The following is a 19,435-nucleotide window of genomic DNA, read 5'->3' as shown; positions in this document are numbered from 1 at the left end:
TCTGATTCAGAAGAGGAGCTAAGCACATTAACGTCCCAGCCTGTCAGGCCATGCAAAGATTCCCTTGTCTGGGATTTGTGTGATCATGCCTTTGGCTATGCCTTGCATGGGGTTTCTCACAGGATCTGGATTCTAACTAGGCCCTGCAGCCAACTCCTCGCTGGCAGCCATCCTAATGCCATACAGAGCTTATGGTCATCTGTGGTGGGGCCATTGCCACAGGTCAGATGCCACAGGTCAGATCATGCGCTAAATCTCTGCTGGTGCCCAGCACCCCCCAGTTCCAAGCCATGGGCAGCGGGGGAGAGGGGGTTTGAGCGCAGGGCCTGGCTGTCATTTTTAGGTCTCTGCCTAATCCAGTGCATGCGTTGGTCTCAGCCGAGACATTTAGTAGGGCTGTGAAAAATGCTACTTTGCGGGCGATCAGATTGCTAGAACGTGCAAAAGAGCGGGCTCGCGCATGCTCGCTATAGCAAGCTGATCGCAGGCAAAGTAGCACTTGCAACTACACCTCTCAGTGCCCTACTCTCCTGTCAGCCATATGCAGTCAGCCGCCCCTGTATACTTTTTTATTTTTACACTTTTTCCGTTTTCGCGAGTGGTTTGTGCGCACCCCTGCTTTCACTTTTGCCTGCTTCTCGATTGGGGCACGTGCACCCCCGCTTTAACTTTTGCCGTCTTTTTTAGCTTGGTGCAGCTCTATTGCCAGCACCAAAAAGCCTTTTCTTTGCAATAGAGCACTCTTCCAATGTAAACAGACGGTCCATTCAGTGCGACCCAGTAGTGTTCCAGTGCTTTACAACATTAAAATATACACCAGAGTATCAGTGTATGTTTTTGTCCATCCAACACTGTGAGATACTTTCTAGGTGTCATTCTTCTCTTTCTGTTCATTGGATAACATGGAAGTTATTCAACTTCCCCACTCAGGAGAGATGAGGGAAGCCGTAGAAAAAACGGCACCGGCCAATGAGATAGTCGCTGAACCTATTGCACCCTGTCTCTAGGTCATGGATACCTGCAGCTATCTGCACAGGCTAAAAACAATCTCAGGTAAGTGTGAGCCTCAGTCTGTGACCCCCTTGAGCATAGTGGACTGATCCTTGCTGCCTGACGTGTCTTGGGGCCAAGTGGACCATTTCTGGACATCTCAGCAGTGAGTGTTCAGCTCCAAGGTGGGTAATGATGGTATACCTTGAGTACTCGAATTCGGTACCCTTGAAAAACAAGTTAAAATGTGTTAAAATATCTGCACACAGTGTAATGGTGTGCACGTCAAGCACAGAAAAAAACACAAAGTGTTGCTGATAAGCGTTAGAAACAGGGACATGGCTGTTATCAGTGCAACAGGTGCAGTGGCACCGGTTGGTCCTGAAACCTTTGGGTGTCCTTGCGTCGCCTTTTGCGAAGCAAGCAAAACGCAATGGCTGGATAACTCTGGGGCATAGTTATTAGTAAAATAAAAAGGTCTTGGCTTTCGCTGGACCTACAATGAAAAACGTTTCTCAGAACAGCTTCAAACTGCTCAACTTTCCACCACAGATTCTCACAACAAGCTCTGAAGGGGGAGATTCCATTGCAGCGTGAAGCCTGCAGCTGTGCAGTCTGCTTCCAAACGTGGCCGTTTCAGTGCAGTACAGTGCACGGCGCGTGCTCACTCAGAGCAGCGCGGCGCCCGCGGCCTCCTGGCCTGCCTCAGGCTGACATCAGTTCGAGGGAGTCTAGGAGATCTTGAGATGTCACAGCAACACCTGTTGAGCCCAAGGCGAAAGGTTTGAGTCACAGTGACGTTGTTTTGTTATTAATTAATACATTAGTTGCTGACAAGTAACCGTAATGCTGTCTGTGCTGACGAATGGCAAAGGTATCCTCCCAGGTGTCCTCCCAGCTGAAACGTAGCTGATGAGATCGGCCATGTCTTCGGGGTGAGATTCAGCCAGTCTCGGTTTTAGGACTTGGGTCACAACCACAGCTGGTACTTGTAGGTTAGCTTGTTTTCCTCTTTGATTATAGGCCTACAATTCGCAGGATGTCTCATTGTTGTTAATTCTATGGCAGGACGGAGGCTCCGATTATGCTTTCTCAATTCCTTTACTGAAACAGCAGCCAATCAGCACAGTAAAGTAAAAACTCAGACTACATTACCCATAAACCCTGGGCAACCATAGAGTCCACATAAGTATAAATAAGGAGATAGAGGTTACAACTTCCTCTTTCTTTGCTGCTTCGCAGCCAGTTAAGTGCTTTTTGCATTACTCTTTACATTATTGATACGTATTTGGTTTACCGCTTTGTTTACTTGTTTAATTGCTTCTTGCTTTTCTAATTGACACGCTGTGTGCGCATTTCTGCCTGTTATCGGCGCTTTGCGGCGCGTCTTCGTTGCTTAACCGGCTTCTGTGCCGGTGCTTTTGGGGAGCGTGTGCGGCACCTCCCGACTTGGTTATTTCCATAATTGGGTCTTGTTGTGGAGCGGAGCTGGAAGGACGCGCGTGTCTCGCGCACCCTTCCTATCCGGCAGCGGCTGTTCGCGCATGCACGACAGTTTGTTTACACGTCCTGTCAGGCGTGTATCTCGGACACGCCGTCTATGCCTCAGCTTTGCCGGAGTTGACTGCTGAATACAGCGCGCCCTGAATTGCTGCCATTTGAGCTCCCTTACGCCCTCTGACAGGTTCAGAGTTAGGGGGTTGTAAAATATTGCATAGGCTTTGCCTAGAGTGGGGAAAAATTGTTTTTCTTCTTTGTTGGTGCAAGTCTGCTCCCTCCACACTTAATTAATTAATTTTCACAGGGTCTCCCTGTTTTCCTAAGACTTGCGCTAGGGGTATCACTCCACCAATTACTTGGCTTTTGCCTATTACTTTGTTTAACCTTCATTGGGCATTTATTGGCAGACATTGTCGCCATGGCAGAATACTGCGAAGAGGAAGGTTATGACTATTATGAGGAGGAGGAGTCCTTTACTTCATTTGATGACTTTATGGGCCAAGCGCTTTGTCAGGCAATTGCGCCACTGAAGAAACATCTTGCAGATTTTGCTGCGCAGCACGGCTGGGTGCCTCCTTCCTCTGGGCGTGCCAAAAGGTCGCCAAAAAATCCTCATTCCAGCCATTTTGCGAAACTTGCTAAATCCCTTTCTGCTCCTTCTGAAAAGAAGCGCAAGGTGTCCTCTCGTTCAGATCCTCCTTCTGATACGGATGATGGAACGTCCTCTTCTTCCTCCGAGCCTTCTAAGCCTCCTCCCTCCAAGAAGTCGCGGAAAGAACATTATGTTGATGCTCCTACTTCTCCGCAATTGTTGACCTTCAACCCCTCTGACATTATCCATCCTCACTCTTCTTCTTGGTTGCCTTCCCCCGAGGTGGCTCAATACATTCAATCCCACATCCGTCATCCCTTTGACAAGGATGTGAGAGCGCGTTTGCGCTCCGAGTGCCCACGTACTGATTTGGCGGACAAGCTGGCATCCACTCCTGATGTTGATCTTACTATGGTCACATACATGAGTAAATATTCAAAGGACCCTACCAAAGGTTTAGATAGGTCTTGGCGTATGTGCCAAGATAAACTTTTAGATCTTTTGGGCCCCCTCAAAAAAATTCTGGACTTGGGATATCCAGCCAAGGAATCTGGCACCCTTATTGACCCCGATGAGCTGGTCGGCTGGTCTCAACGGGCTGTCTGTTTGCTTTGCAATGCCAACTGTGCCTTGTCCACTGAGCGCCATCGCTCCATCTTAATGAAACTGGATCCAAGACTTACGGATTTGGCCTTCTCGGAGTCGGGCCCTCTAGCCCAAGGTTTACTTTTCGGCGCGCCATTTCTGAAGTCATGGAGGACTTCAAGATTCTTCCCCATCAGGTGAGCTTGATTCTTGCCTCAACTGTAATTTTGGGGGGCAGGATTCAATTTTTTCTGCACAATTGGCGTTTGATCTCAAACGATGCCTGGATACTGGAGACGGTGCAAGGGTACAAAATAGAATTTTACTCTCACCCTCACCAAGATCTTCGGCCTCGCCCCCTTGTTTTTTCCCAACAAGACCAGGAGTTCATCTCCGCGGAAGTCTCTTCTCTTTTGACCAAAGGAGCCATCTTTCTCACATCTCCTCTTCCCCAGGGTTTCGTCAGCAATTTTTTTTCTCGTGGAGAAAAAAGGGGGAGGGTCTCGTTTAGTCCTCAGCTTGAAGGACTTCAACGGCGGAGTGGTTTATCGCCACTTCAAAATGGAGGGCATTCATCTTCTGCGAGACCTTCTTCAGGAAGGAGATTGGATGGTTCGACTGGACCTAAAAGATGCTTATCTGTCGGTCCCGATTTATGCTCCTCATCGCCGGTACCTTCAGTTCCAATGGATGGACAGTTGGTACGAGTACAAGGTTCTTCCTTTCGGCCTGTCCTCCGCTCCGTGGTGCTTCACAAAGCTCCTTCGTCCAGTGATGGAGTCTTTGAGGTCACGCGGAGTGCGTCTTATCGTCTACCTAGACAACATTCTCCTTTTGGCTCAATGCCCTGTTCTGCTTCAATCTCACTTACACTGGTCCATAGACCTTTTGCAATCTTTGGGTTTTCTCATCAATCCCCTGAAGTCCGGCTTTTCTCCATCCCGGTCGATGTCTTTCCTGGGCTTTCAAATAGACTCTGTCTCTTGTCAGCTCCTTCTTCCAGGTCAAAAGATAAGGTCCATCAAGAAGGACTTGAGGTCGTTTCTCGCCCAACAGACTGTCTCGTTAAGGTCAGTAGCCAGGATTGTAGGTCTCTTATCATCTTCCATCCAGGCGATCTTTCCGGGCCCTCTGCATTATCGAGCTCTTCAGCGCCTCAAAATACGTCATTTGCAGAAGGGTCTTCGGTATTCCGATCACATCCTCCGGTCGGAGGATGCCAGGACGGAAATTATGTGGTGGTTGGACCACATGGAATCCTGGAACGGCCGTGCTCTGTTTGGGAGGACTCCCGATGTTTTGATAGAGTCCGATGCCAGCCTTTGGGGCTGGGGAGCCCTTTGCGGTTCGGTGTCGACAGGGGGTCGTTTGTTATTAATTAATACATTTCTGCTGACAAGTAACCGTAATGCTGTCTGTGCTGACGAATGGCAAAGGTATCCTCCCAGGTGTCCTCCCAGCTGAAACGTAGCTGATGAGAATGGCCATGTCTTCGGGTGAGATTCAGCCAGTCTCGGTTTTAGGTCTTGGGTCACAACCACAGCTGGTACTTGTAGGTTAGCTTGTGTTCCTCTTTGATTATAGGCCTACAATTCGCAGGATGTCTCATTGTTGTTAATCCTATGGCAGGACGGAGGCTCCGATTATGCTTTCTCAATTCCTTTACTGAAACAGCAGCCAATCAGCACAGTAAAGTAAAAACTCAGACTACATTACCCATAAACCCTGGGCAACCATAGAGTCCACATAAGTATAAATAAGGAGATAGAGGTTACAACTTCCTCTTTCTTTGCTGCTTCGCAGCCAGTTAAGTGCTTTTTGCATTACTCTTTACATTATTGATACATATTTGGTTTACCGCTTTGTTTACTTGTTTAATTGCTTCTTGCTTTTCTAATTGACAGGCTGTGTGCGCATTTCTGCCTGTTATCGGCGCTTTGCGGCGCATCTTCGTTACTTAACCGGCTTCTGTGCCGGTGCTTTGGGGAGCGTGTGCGGCACCTCCCGACTTGGTTATTTCCATAATTGGGTCTTGTTGTGGAGCGGGAGCGGAGCTGGAAGGACGCGCGTGTCTCGCGCACCCTTCCTATCCGGCAGCGGCTGTTCGCGCATGCACGACAGTTTGTTTACACGTCCTGTCAGGCGTGTATCTCGGACACGCCGTCTTTGCCTCAGCTTTGCCGGAGTTGACTGCTGAATACAGCGCGCCCTGAATTGCTGCCGTTTGAGCTCCCTTACGCCCTCTGACAGGTTCAGAGTTAGGGGGTTGTAAAATATTGCATAGGCTTTGCCTAGAGTGGGGAAAAATTGTTTTTCTTCTTTGTTGGTGCAAGTCTGCTCCCTCCACAATTAATTAATTAATTTTCACAGGGTCTCCCTGTTTTCCTAAGACTTGCGCTAGGGGTACCACTCCCCCAATTACTTGGCTTTTGCCTATTACTCTGTTTAACCTTCATTGGGCAGTTATTGGCAGACATTGTCGCCATGGCAGAATACTGCGAAGAGGAAGGTTATGACTATTATGAGGAGGAGGAGTCCTCTACTTCATTTGATGACTTTATGGGCCAAGCGCTTTGTCAGGCAATTGCGCCACTGAAGAAACATCTTGCAGATTTTGCTGCGCAGCACGGCTGGGTGCCTCCTTCCTCTGGGCGTTCTAAAAGGTCGCCAAAAAATCCTCATTCCAGCCATTTTGCGAAACTTGCTAAATCCCTTTCTGCTCTTTCTGCAAAGAAGCGCAAGGTGTCCTCTCGTTCAGATCCTCCTTCTGATACGGATGATGGAACGTCCTCTTCTTCCTCCGAGCCTTCTAAGCCTCCTCCCTCCAAGAAGTCGCGGAAAGAACATTATGTTGATGCTCCTACTTCTCCGCAATTGTTGACCTTCAACCCCTCTGACATTATCCATCCTCACTCTTCTTCTTGGTTACCTTCCCCCGAGGTGGCTCAATACATTCAATCCCACATCCGTCATCCCTTTGACAAGGATGTGAGAGCGCGTTTGCGCTCCGAGTGCCCACGTACTGATTTGGCGGACAAGCTGGCATCCACTCCTGATGTTGATCCTACTATGGTCACATACATGAGGAAATATTCAAAGGACCCTACCAAAGGTTTAGATAGGTCTTGGCGTATGTGCCAAGATAAACTTTTAGATCTCTTGGGCCCCCTCACAAAAATTCTGGACTTGGGATATCAAGCCAAGGAATCTGGCACCCTTATGGACCCCGATGAGCTGGTCGGCTGGTCTCAACGGGCTGTCTGTTTGCTTTGCAATGCCAACTGTGCCTTGTCCACTGAGCGCCATCGCTCCATCTTAATAAAACTGGATCCAAGACTTACGGATTTGGCCTCCTCGGAGTCGGGCCCTCTAGCCCAAGGTTTACTTTTCGGCGCTCCATTTCTGAAGGAGCTTACAAACTTTATTTCCACCTTCAGCGGCCTTGACAAGGCCCAATCTAATTTGAAACGGGCTTTCCGTCCGGTTTTTGGCAGGGCCGGACGAAGGGGACGTTCTTCCGGCCGTGGTTCCGACAATAATCCCCAGCGAGGGAACAAGTCCCAACGAGGCGGTCAACATCAATACTCCTCCAACAAGTCTTCTTTCTACCCCTCTAAGAGAAGTAGAGGGCAAGCTGGCAAACGTGGATACTCCGGAAGTCATGGAGGACTTCAAGATTCTTCCCCATCAGGTGAGCTTGATTCTCGCTTCAACTGTAATTTTGGGGGGCAGGATTCAATTTTTTCTGCACAATTGGCGTTTGATCTCAAACGATGCCTGGATACTGGAGACGGTGCAAGGGTACAAAATAGAATTTTACTCTCACCCTCACCAAGATCTTCGGCCTCGCCCCCTTGTTTTTTCCCAACAAGACCAGGAGTTCATCTCCGCGGAAGTCTCTTCTCTTTTGACCAAAGGAGCCATCTTTCTCACATCTCCTCTTCCCCAGGGTTTCGTCAGCAATGTTTTTCTCGTGGAGAAAAAAGGGGGAGGGTCTCGTTTAGTCCTCAACTTGAAGGACTTCAACGGCGGAGTGGTTTAACGCCACTTCAAAATGGAGGGCATTCATCTTCTGCGAGACCTTCTTCAGGAAGGAGATTGGATGGTTCGACTGGACCTAAAAGATGCTTATCTGTCGGTCCTGATTTATGCACCTCATCGCCGGTACCTTCAGTTCCAATGGATGGACAGTTGGTACGAGTACAAGGTTCCTCCTTTCAGCCTGTCCTCCGCTCCGTGGTGCTTCACAAAGCTCCTTCGTCCAGTGATGGAGTCTTTGAGGTCACGCGGAGTGCGTCTTATCGTCTACCTAGACGACATTCTCCTTTTGGCTCAATGCCCTGTTCTGCTTCAATCTCACTTACACTGGTCCATAGACCTTTTGCAATCTTTGGGTTTTCTCATCAATCCCCTGAAGTCTGACTTTTCTCCATCCCGGTCGTTGTCTTTCCTGGGCTTTCAAATAGACTCCGTCTCTTGTCAGCTCCTTCTTCCAGGTCAAAAGATAAGGTCCATCAAGAGGGACTTGAGGTCGTTTCTCGCCCAACAGACTGTCTCGTTAAGGTCAGTAGCCAGGATTGTAGGTCTCTTATCATCTTCCATCCAGGCGATCTTTCCGGGCCCTCTGCATTATCGAGCTCTTCAGCGCCTCAAAATACGTCATTTGCAGAAGGGTCTTCGGTATTCCGATCACATCCTCCGGTCGGAGGATGCCAGGACGGAAATTAAGTGGTGGTTGGACCACATGGAATCCTGGAACGGCCGTGCTCTGTTTGGGAGGACTCCCGATGTTGTGATAGAGTCCGATGCCAGCCTTTGGGGCTGGGGAGCCCGTTGCGGTTCGGTGTCGACTGGGGGTCGTTGGTCCCCAGAGGAATTGTCCCTGCACATCAATTGCCTGGAGCTGTTGGCGGGCTCCTTCGCGATTCGGTGTCTCACCCCACAGAAACGAACTGTTGCATTCTTCTCCGAATGTACAATATTTCTGCGGTTCGTTATGTGAACAAACTGGGGGGTACCAAGTCCAAGCTTCTCTCGGAGATTTCAAAGGACTTCTGGCACCTTTGTTTGGAGCGCAAGATCACGATTATTGCAGAATACCTGCCAGGTTCTCGCAATCTGATCGCGGACTGGAACTCTCATCACCTCAGAGACTTCAGCGATTGGAGACTTCATCCTCGTGTGTTTCGCAAGCTGTCACGCTTTTGGGGGACTTGTCATCTGGATCTCTTTGCCTCCCGTCTCAACACCCAAGTTCCCCGATTCTAAAGCTGGCGTCCGGATCCGGAGGCTCTGGCCACGGACGCATTTCTCCAAATCTGGCCTCGCCACCTGTGCTATGCCTTCCCGCTGTTCCTCATGATTCCCCGGGTTCTGGCCCGAGCATGTCTATTCTTGTCGGAACTTGTTCTAATCTCCCCTCTCCAGAGGGCTCAAGCGTGGTTTCCAGTTCTTCTGGAGATGAGCTGCTCGACGCCGCTTCTACTTCCTCACATGTGGAACCTGCTGTTGGATCCTCTTCGCGAGCCTCACCCACTGGTGCTGTCAGGTCAGCTCCTTCTGGTAGCATGGAGAATTTCGGGGGACGCTGGAAAGTCCAAGGCTTATCGGGAGACGCTACCAGATTTATCAATGAGGCTTGGGCACCCAACACACACAAGCGTTATGCATCAAGTTCGAAACGCTGGTGTGATTGGTGCTCACAGCGGTTGGTGGATCCCGTTTCAGCGGATCTTCCTTTAATCGTTAATTTTCTGGCATCTCTAGCATCCTCTGGGCTAGCTTACTGAACAGTTAATAACTTTCGTTCTGCAATTTCTGCAGGCCATGTGCCTGTTGATGGTAAACCAGCTGGAGAACATCCCTTGATATCTAAATTGTTACGGGGCATCCGGATGGTAAAACCTCCTTGTCTCAAATATGTTGCCCTTTGGGATGTCTCAGTTGTTTTGCGTTTCCTGTCAGCCTGGCCTTCTAACTCTCTCTTGACACACAAACAACTTTCAGCCAAGCTTACTATGCTTTTGTGCTTGGCCTCTTGCAAAAGAGTTTCTGATGTGCGTGCTTTGGATCTCGCTGGTCGGTCTTTCTGCCCTGAAGATGTTACCTTTGTTATCTCAAGAAGGACTAAGTGTAATACGTCCTCAGTTTCTTACCCTTCTTTCCCCCACAATCCTCAATTGTGTGTAGTTCAATGTATTAAAGATTATGAGGTAAGCACTGCACCTTTCCGGCATGATTTACAGGGACAATTACTTATTGCTTTGCAGAAACCTTTCAAGCCGGTAACTCCGGCGACTTTGGCACGTTGGTTACGTTGGCTCATGCATGAAGCGGGCATTGACATTTCTCTGTTTGGTGCTCATTCTGCTAGAGGAGCCATGGCTTCTAAAGCTTTTTCCATGGGTGCCAGCCTTCAAGACATCATGAAGGCTGCTGATTGGTCATCTGAGTCTGTGTTCAAGACTTTTTATTTTAAGCCTATTGTTGATGTTGCATCTGTTGTGGTGGCGAAGCTTTGAAAAAGCATAATCTGAGACTCCGTCCTGCCATAGAATAGAAAATTTGCTAACATTCGTGCCAAGAATTTTCAATTCTATTAAGGACAGGAGGCGAGGATTATCCCACCCTTGTAATTTCATGTTGATGAATTGTTTTGTACATTTCTGCTGCATCATGATACTGTTTATGCATGTACTGTTTCCCGCCCTGTTGTGGTTTCTAATGTTCCCTTTGGGAATGGTCTTTACGGCTTTGTTCTTACTCCTTTCAGGCTCCGACCTTAAGTGAGATGTGTTCCGAGTTTATCCTGTTGGTTGGTCTTTTGCTGTTCCTTTGGCTCTGGGAGGTTCCAGTTTCTTCTGCCTGATGAGGACCTCTCTGTTGGACGACTTGGCCTCTGGATCTTACTGTTGAACTTTTACTTACTGTTATTGCAAAGAAAGAGGAAGTTGTAACCTCTATCTCCTTATTTATACTTATGTGGACTCTATGGTTGCCCAGGGTTTATGGGTAATGTAGTCTGAGTTTTTACTTTACTGTGCTGATTGGCTGCTGTTTCAGTAAAGGAATTGAGAAAGCATAATCCTCGCCTCCTGTCCTTAATAGAATTGAAAATTCTTGGCACGCATGTTAGCAAATTTTCTATTCACACCTATATTGTGCACTGCCTATCATTAGTATGGCATCACAACCTTGTCACTAGTCAGAGCTGGGGCTTTCAAAACGTTTCCGTCGCAGATTGGGGTCGGTTTTATGGAGAGTTGCTGTTAGCATGTTGAAGATGTCAGTTTCGAGTTGTGAGAATTTTTGTGGGTACCAGATTGGTTACCTTGTTTCCCTGGGTGGTACATGTGCTTATTGCCTAGCGGATGTGTAGGCGTTGTCAGTACAGAGTTCCAACTAATGTCTTCTGTAGGAGGTTGTGTTATTGTTTACTGTTGGGGCACATGTTGGTGCGACTTTAGAACAGATGCCTTTTACCATGCATGTCTTTAGCACACAGCTAAAACAAGCATTGACATAGCCAATAGGTCTCACCTACGGGACCTTCTAAGTATTTAGTTATGCAGCACAATATCCTTGGTGCAACTACATCAACTGTTGCTTGGCTAAACACTTATAAGGTCCCAAAGGCGAGACCTATTGGCTATACCAATGCTTGTTAGTAAGGTAGTCCTACCAACTTTTCCAAAGGATCAGAATACCAAATTATGAAAAGTAGGCTATTGGATTCGTGGATGAATCAGGTTATCAACATATACAAGCACATGAATTGTCTTTGTTAAAAAATGCCCCATAATTGCAATGAAATGTATATTTCAATAATTCATATGTGGTGCAGGGAAATGCAATTCTTATAATAAATATGCCAATTAGTGTTTTCACAACAGTAGGACGGTTGTAAAGTATCATTCCATGTGGTAAATATCAAGCTAGTGCTTTGAAAGCAGTGATGAACAGGGATGAGCGTAACACTAGATTTACTGGCCATGCAGTGCCACGCAGGGTGGCCTTGTAAAGATTGATAAATCTCATTGTAGGTTTTGCGCTACCCTCCATCCCCTTGCGAGGTGCAGGGTGATGCTAAGCCTACAATAAATATGGCCCCCTAGTGTAACACAAGTCAGAGAAAGTCGCTGCCTCGTGTCACACTATGCGGCGAGGGAAATACATGGATGGAGGGTGGGTGTTTCCACACATGCATTTTAATGAATTCCCAGGTTTACCCGGAGTGATGAACCTAGGAATGCATCAGAACTGTACACCTCCTCACCAGAGCTGCAAGAGGATAGATATCTTTATTTCTCCTCGTTGTTTCCTCTTTTTATGTGTGCTCCATTACGTAGCATACGTAGAGAGAGGACAATGCTGTTTAGGACTGCTTCTGTGCAGCACGGTACCCCTTTCTGCAGAAAGACAATCCTGCTTAGGACACTTGTCTTTTGCACCATTGTGCACAAGTGCTGGGAAAATACAGGAATTCTCCGTACAATGTTAAGTACAGCACATTCCTGTCTGTTTCTTTTCACACAGCGCATCAAGGTGACTTGCAGTTGTTTGCCCCTTCTAAGAATCCCTTGGGCAAAAAAAAAATACTTAAAATAAGGACATGGATAGTCCAGACCCTTTGAACTCTGTGGTGGCTCAACTTTTCAATTGTTGAAACGTCGTGAATGGAACACATGGTACAGTCCAGGGAACAGTGACAAGTGAAGGTGCAGAGCTGGTGCTTAAAGGGTTTGCAGAAGTACGCTTTGAAAGATGGTGACTTGTAAACATGCGACAAATGTGATTTAGCAATGAGTTAATTAATTAGATGGTTCAGTAGGACAGGCAGGTGTGGGAGCGTAGATCCGGAAAGGATCTGAGGTAATCATTTGTAGAACAGAGGACTTATGTGTATTGGAAGGAAAGTTTACTCTAGTTCCTGCAACAGCTTATGCCAGAACTCACTAAAGTGGGAATGTGCATTCCAGATCTATCCGAAAAGGTATGTGACATCTGAACCATCAGAGAAGTCAACAGATAAGGAGACGGATGGCCGCCTATCACCTAAGTGTTAAATTAACAAACAAAAAAAAATAGTGATCGCCTCCAAAATGCAGGTCGTTTCTAGTCAGCACAAGAAAGCGAGGAGACCCCACTACTGGATAACATGTTAAGCAAATCTGCTGCTGAAGAGTACACATTTAGGGCGTCGGCAGCATCATCGGAAAATGCTCGTCACTTCCTACAGGTTCGATTCTCTAGCTCAGAGACCAATAGAAACGTAACACGAGCCCCGCAGCACCAGGCGCCACATTGACCGAGCTTTTTTATCTGTGGCCCTCAGTCTACCTCCCCTCCTTTCGGCTCCCAGCCAGGCTCCAGTTGAGTTCCTCTCCCAGCAGCTCTGCAGACACAACACGCACGTCCGTGACCATGCGCTGCTGCTTCCTACTTGTTTTGAATCTGGCTTTACTCAGGGTCTCCCAGGCACAGGCCCCAGAGGGCGAAGTACAAGAAAAAGCAGTTGGAGATGAAAAACTGGACTCGAGTGAAGTGAAAGTGAAGAAGGGGCCGGCTGACGAGCTATTGGAAGAAGGAGAGGTCTTGGTCCTCAACAGGCGCAACTTCGACAGAGCCTTACAAGAACACAAGTTCCTTCTTGTGAAGTTTCGTAAGTAATATCTCTCTAAAAGTTCTTACTTAAGACAACATAGAAATCTGATGGAAACCGACGACGGTTAACTGTGTAAAACTTTCAGTTTAAGTACGAGTTTTATTAAAAAAAAAAGAAAATCTGGATTCCTACTTTTAACCTGTGTTCAACTAATAAGCATGTTGCAGTGTCTTTCGTAAAATGCTCTGCCTGGCAGACCGATAAGCCACAGGTAGCCGGAGTGACCTTGCTTGGCATTCACAGCTGAATGAGATCTCAGAACAATGAATGTGCCTTGTAAAGAGGTTGTGGCGGCGCGAATACAAGGAGTACTAATGATAAGCTAATGCATTGGCAAACACCATTGAGTACATCGGCTGTGGCTGCCTTTTTCTGATATTGGGTCCTCTGACTGCTCGGTTTCAGAAAAGAGACTACGCGCAATTTAATAGGAGGAACTTCCATTTCCACGGTGAAGTTCCAAAATTAGAAACCCTGGCCCAGATGTAGTAACAGGCTCATTTACAAACCCCCGCGTCGCAGTGCGTCACTTTTATGGCGCTACATTAAAGTTGATGCCAGACCCATATCTACGAAGCTACGCAAAGCCACTTTGAGTAGCCTTACATAGTCTTGTAGATATGGTGGAAGGCAACCCAGCGCATGTCGCTGCTTTGCCGTACACTGCTTCAGGGAAGCGTTCCATGGGCATTGCAGTGGGGGTTTCCACGCAACACCCCTGAGTTTTGAGGCACTGCCACATTTACAAGGATCTGTGAACCTGGGAATGCATCAAAACTGAACGCCTCTCCAGGACAGGCATAACTAGGAGAAATATTTTAACTTCTAATTGTTTTCCCCCCTTTCTATGTGGGCTGCATTTTGTAGCACACACAGAAACAGGAAAACACATTCATGGATTGTTAAGTGCAGCAAGGTGTCTGAATCAGGTATAGTTGGAAGTCCAAGAGGTGGTGTCTTTAAGTACCTAGGCCCTCATTATTAGTGGCCCAATAAAATACGACATTTCAGAATTATTACTTTTGTGTTAAAAAACATCCCCAGAATACATTATAGCAGGTCCCACCCTGTGATATTTATCATGGGGAAAAAGGCTGGTAAATAAGCTAACTTGGAGATTTTTGAGCGATAGTCCCAAAATCCACGTCAGTCGTGAAAACTTTATGATAATTATCACACACAATAAATACTGAGCACCTCAATGTGAATTCTTATCAGCTGCAGTAAGTAATCCATGCGATAATGCTGAACTCGTATTGAGGGACCAACTGTGTTACTGTTAAGTGTCGGATTCCAGAGGAGCAGAGCCCTTCTTTCTTCTTTCTTTTTAACTGAGTGAAGAAGACAATTGAGTGAAGCGTATGCTTTACACTAATTACTAAACGAAAACACATCAGTACACGTATTTGTAAGGAAAACAAATTAAGCCTTTCTCAGTCAATAATTGTAAATTATCATTTCATTGATTAGGTAATATTGCCATGTTCTACAGACATTCCATTTCGTCGACTTTCACCATTGAGACCGTTCAATTCTGAAAAGATGAAGACTGTTCCATTTTCCTGAGTTGCACACTGAGGGGCATATTTATCAAAATGTCACGCCACACAGCAAGCCACCTTGCTGCTCTGTGTGATAGGAAAAGGCTAGGAATGTGCATTATTTTACATAAAACGCCACATTTTTATTATTCCCCAGCCCTGGCACACAATGTGCAGCCTAGCACCAATGCAGACACTTTTGGCACCATTTTAACCCCTTCGCTGCGGCGGCTATTCCGCCGCAGCGCTAAGTGGGTAGGGCGGCCGCGCTGTGGTCACGTGCTTGTGACGGAACCGCTCCGTCACGGCTCGCGGGTGAGCTGTGCTTGTGACGGAACGGTTCCGTCATGAACTCGCCCGCCCAATGGAACGCGTCGCGCAGGCGCGAAATGAGTGCCGCGCAGGCGCGCCAAGTAGGCCGTGACGGAGCGGTTCCGTCACAAGCATACAAGGGGTTAAATGGGTGCCCTGTGTTATAAAAAGGATTACTTTTGTGAAAGAGGAAGAAAATAGAGATTTCTCCTTATTCCACCCCCTTGGAGATGCATAGTATTTTGACGCATTTCCAGGTCTACAAGTAATGGTTGAAGGTGGAATGATCCAAATACATGGGCGTTGCTTGGGAACAACCATGCACCACCCATGGAATGTCTCCCTGGGGCAGAGTAACGCAATGCAGCGATTTGCACGAAATTACTCTTGATCTATCAAGCCACATATGTCCATGCAAGGGAGCCTTGTGTGGCTATATAAATCTAATTTATGAGTTGCGTCGCTCTTATGCCCTTTTGCATGGTGCAAGAGCGACGCAACTCACTGATAAAGATGGCCCTAAGTTATATAGCAACAACCATTACAATAACATTTTATTTTTCCTTTAGATCAATTAGATTCTTTAAAATGAATCCTAGAACCAAATAACATGATTTAAAATAATACCCCTGTTAAAATGAAAGCTGAAAAAAATAGTTTTCCTAAAAGATTGCCAACTTTGGATAGCCCAAACCATATGCAGTGAACCACTTACAGTTTTTTTTCTCCTCAGAGTGTTATATAGCGTGAACTAGACTCAAAAGTATCGGGTATCAGAGTGATTTGTCCTGATTTACAGGATGTTGAGCAGCATCGTTGCCCCTTTTTTGAGGTTGACCGCCCTAGCTGTTAGGATACATCCTCTCCCCAATAGTTACTACCTACATTTCCTACGGTAGGGACAAACTGTGGGATTAAACTTCTTAAGCATTTCAGGTGAACAATATATAATCTATTTTGCATACAATTCAAAATGTTTGAAATTAGGACCACATATGGAGCTATAACTAAATATTCTAGTAAACTTAACACCAGCCGCTTTGTCCCATTAAAAAAAAAAATACATCTCCACTCTATTTATCATATATCCCCTCTGCCAATATTTACACCAATGAACTATTCCATATAATTTATCTGAAAATAAACTTTGGCTAGCTATTCTGAGTAGTTGCTGGTATTTAACCAGTTCATGCTGAGCATGGAACAGTTTGGTCCTCAGCCAAAGTGGTCATGTGCTGAGGGCGCAACTGTTCTATCCTCTGCTCATTACCAGGAAATCCCTTTGCTGTTTATAGCAGAGGGATTTCCTTTTCCTTTTTCAGCTTTGGGAGCTGGGTAACCGCTTAAGGCGTTTTATTTTTTGGGGGATTTACAATCAGCGCGCACAGCGCGCTGATGTCATTACATTGAAAGTGAAAGTGAATGAGAAGGCAGGCTCATTTCATTTTCACTCCTTCGAAGCTTACAGGGCTGTCTCAATCCCCGGCGCACGGAAACACGCAGGGAGAGGTATCATTAGGAAGGGGAGAATCTACTCTTTCCAATGGTACACTCCCCTAGTGGACCCCTGCTTGGAGATCACTGCATAAGGACTCCAAACTGAGAACCACCACTAGATGCCAGGGAGGTGAGAGCAGCCCCTTGAAGAAGGGCCTTTGCTCCTCCCAAATATTTAGGAGCATACTCACTCCTTACACCAGGCACCTGGGATTATTTTTCTTTACTATGTAGGAGTGGGGGCTGCCCAAAAAGCCCCTTGAAACTAAGAGGTTCCAGCATAGCCAAACAAGCAGGCCTACTGAAAGGACTGATCGGTCGCTTGTCTGTGTTTATGTTATTAGGACTGGTGCCCCATGAACTGAATGACTAGAGGCATCTTTTCTTTTCCCTTGTTTGTATATGGTGTTTACATTAATGTTTTTCATTTATATTGTCTGTGAAATGTTTATATATACTATGGTGTTATATGTGAATGTCGCTATTTGAGTATGCTTTATGTCTGGATATATTGAAATGTTCTTTGCAAAATTATGAAATAAGTAAAAATCACTAAATGAAAAGTTTGCCTGCTTAGGATTATTGGCTAGGTGGGGTGATATTACACTGTACTTATCTATCTGGCCATCCTGTTGTTGTTTAATAAATTAGAGTGGTCTAGGCCAGGTAGTAAATAGACCCAAGCCTTCTTTGATCCCACTGCTTTTTAAATAAAGCAGTTTTTTTATGCAGCCCTTAATGGAAAATGGGATGCATTTAAAAAGAAGAATGAAACGTTTCTGTTTCATTTTCTGAGTATATGCAGTGGTACGTGGGACCACTGCCTGCTCTTAGAATATATTTTCTCTGCCAGTCACCAAGGTGAAGGGGTCCACTGGGGAACCCTTCCCGTTTGTGAATGGCTTAAATTCTTTTTGAAATAGGTGGTAAAATGCAATTTTATTGTTACCGCAATTGTGGTTGTGTTAAAAATGGGGGTCTGTAGTTGGCAAGGGTTTGCACCTTTGTCCAAGTAGGGACCCTTCTTCCTAGTCAGGGTAAGGGAGTTACACTACTAAAATAACCCCAGCTTACCCCCTTGGTAGCTTGGCACAAGAACTCAGGCTTATCTCAGAAGCAGTGTGTAACTAGTAGTACAGTGAAAACACTACTAAAGGACACCACACCAGTTATCCAATATTTTTATATATCCAAAACAAGACCAAAACGACAAAAATCCAACCTACTGCACTTTAGAAATATATACTTTGCAAGATATCCTTTGCAGAAATGCCTCAACAAGACAGTTTGTACGACTCGGTAGCTCCCTCCTGGGCTACCTCGATGCTAAAAATAGAGTCTGACCGTCCCAGCCGACCATGTTGATACAGGCCAGCAAAAGCATGGACCGACACGGTATCTGTACCTTTCTCGTTGCGGCTGACATGTTGGTGCAAGCCGGTGGTGATAACAGTTGCGGTTGAATTGCAAAATGGAATCATTGCAGGGTGCAGTACCCTCTTGATGTGGTGCAGGCAGCGGCTCGGTGATGATCGTCCAGATGAAGTCAGTGAGACCAAGGCTTAAGGTGCAGGGTGAGGCATTGTTCGATGCTGTGCTGGCAGATTGAAGTGCAAGTGACAGAGCCGGTTAGCGGGAGCTAGCATTGGTCTGCCCAAACCACTGGGTGGGAGTAGGGGGTGCAGAGTGAAACTTACGAGCGGTGCCATTAGCCACAATGAGCTCACAGGTGTTGTAGGCAGCAATAGCGATGGCGTTGGTGAGACCAGGATGGCGAAGTGAAGCAAGGCAGTGCAGAGTGTTGTGCCCGCAGGTCATGGTGCAAGCAGCAGCTCGATGGTTGCGGCGTTGTGCGTCGTTGTCGGTGAGATCAGGGTTGCGGTGTGAGATGTGAACGGTGCCTTCTGCAATCCCATCAAGATAGAGAGCCAGCAATGGAATTGTGGCGGAGTTGGTTGCCTTTCTCTTCTCTGTAGCAACTGAAACAGTGGTGCCAGAGGTGGTACCCAGAGGTTGGTGAAGTCTTTGCAGTCCCTGAGACTTCAGAACAGGAGGTAAGCTTTACTTCAAGCCTTTCACTGCCCAAGGCAAAAGCAGCAACTGCAGGCCAACCCAACAAAGCAACAACAAAGTACAGGGGCAGCACTTCTCCTGGAAGCTCTTCCAGCTCTTCTTCTTGGCAAGTTCCTTGATTCCAGTGAGTTCTAACATGTTGGGGTCTGGGCCACAATATTTATACTCAAAATCCCTTTGTTCTCTCAGGCAGAGAGTGTCTGTGCTTAGTCCAAACCAGTTCTGTCCTCTCTGGTCCAGTTTCCTGGCAGGAGGTGGAGACAGCATTGTGGAAGGCAGACCAGGACCATTCAGGTGAAAGGATATTTCCTCAACCTACTCTAAATGCATTGGAGGCAAGATGGCGGCCGCATCATTGGCAGAGTGAGCTAACAACACATTCCCTCCCTGTTAGACTCCGTCCTTCCTGGCTTTAAACTAGCTTTTCTCAGCAAAGAAGGCGATACAGCATTGAATACTCACTAATCCACGCTGCTAATGATCTGGTGTTCTTGGTTTTTGGTTGTGTGGGGTCCCGCTGCCCTGTAGTTTAAGGCGCTGCAAAATCTAGGAGTCAACAGCCTTTCGTGGCTTGGTTACCAGTGGAGCTACACTGATACTGGTAAAATCGACCTCCAGGGGCCTCAAGGCGCAGGGACCTCTGGCAGGCACTAGCAGTCCGGGAAGAACAGCTCTGGACCA

General features: G+C 46.8%; 1 protein-coding gene across 2 annotated transcripts in view; it reads left to right on the top strand.

Moving 5' to 3' along the window:
* The window catches only part of PDIA2 (protein disulfide isomerase family A member 2), an 885,792-nt gene that overhangs the window by 41,047 nt on the left and 825,310 nt on the right, over positions 1-19,435 (top strand). The window contains exon 1 of one of the 2 annotated variants that reach the window (XM_086941339.1): positions 12,952-13,328. The exons of the other annotated variant lie outside the window; for it this stretch is intronic. Coding sequence (XP_086797465.1) covers positions 13,091-13,328 — 238 coding nt within the window. The 5' untranslated portion in view covers positions 12,952-13,090. Of the gene's footprint in view, positions 1-12,951; positions 13,329-19,435 lie in introns of those variants that run through there. 2 annotated transcript variants of the gene reach the window in all.

The sequence above is a fragment of the Lissotriton vulgaris genome, chromosome 10, assembly GCF_964263255.1.
Source record: "Lissotriton vulgaris chromosome 10, aLisVul1.2, whole genome shotgun sequence".
Taxonomy (NCBI): domain Eukaryota; kingdom Metazoa; phylum Chordata; class Amphibia; order Caudata; family Salamandridae; genus Lissotriton; species Lissotriton vulgaris.
This window is presented reverse-complemented; position numbering and strand designations above follow the sequence as displayed.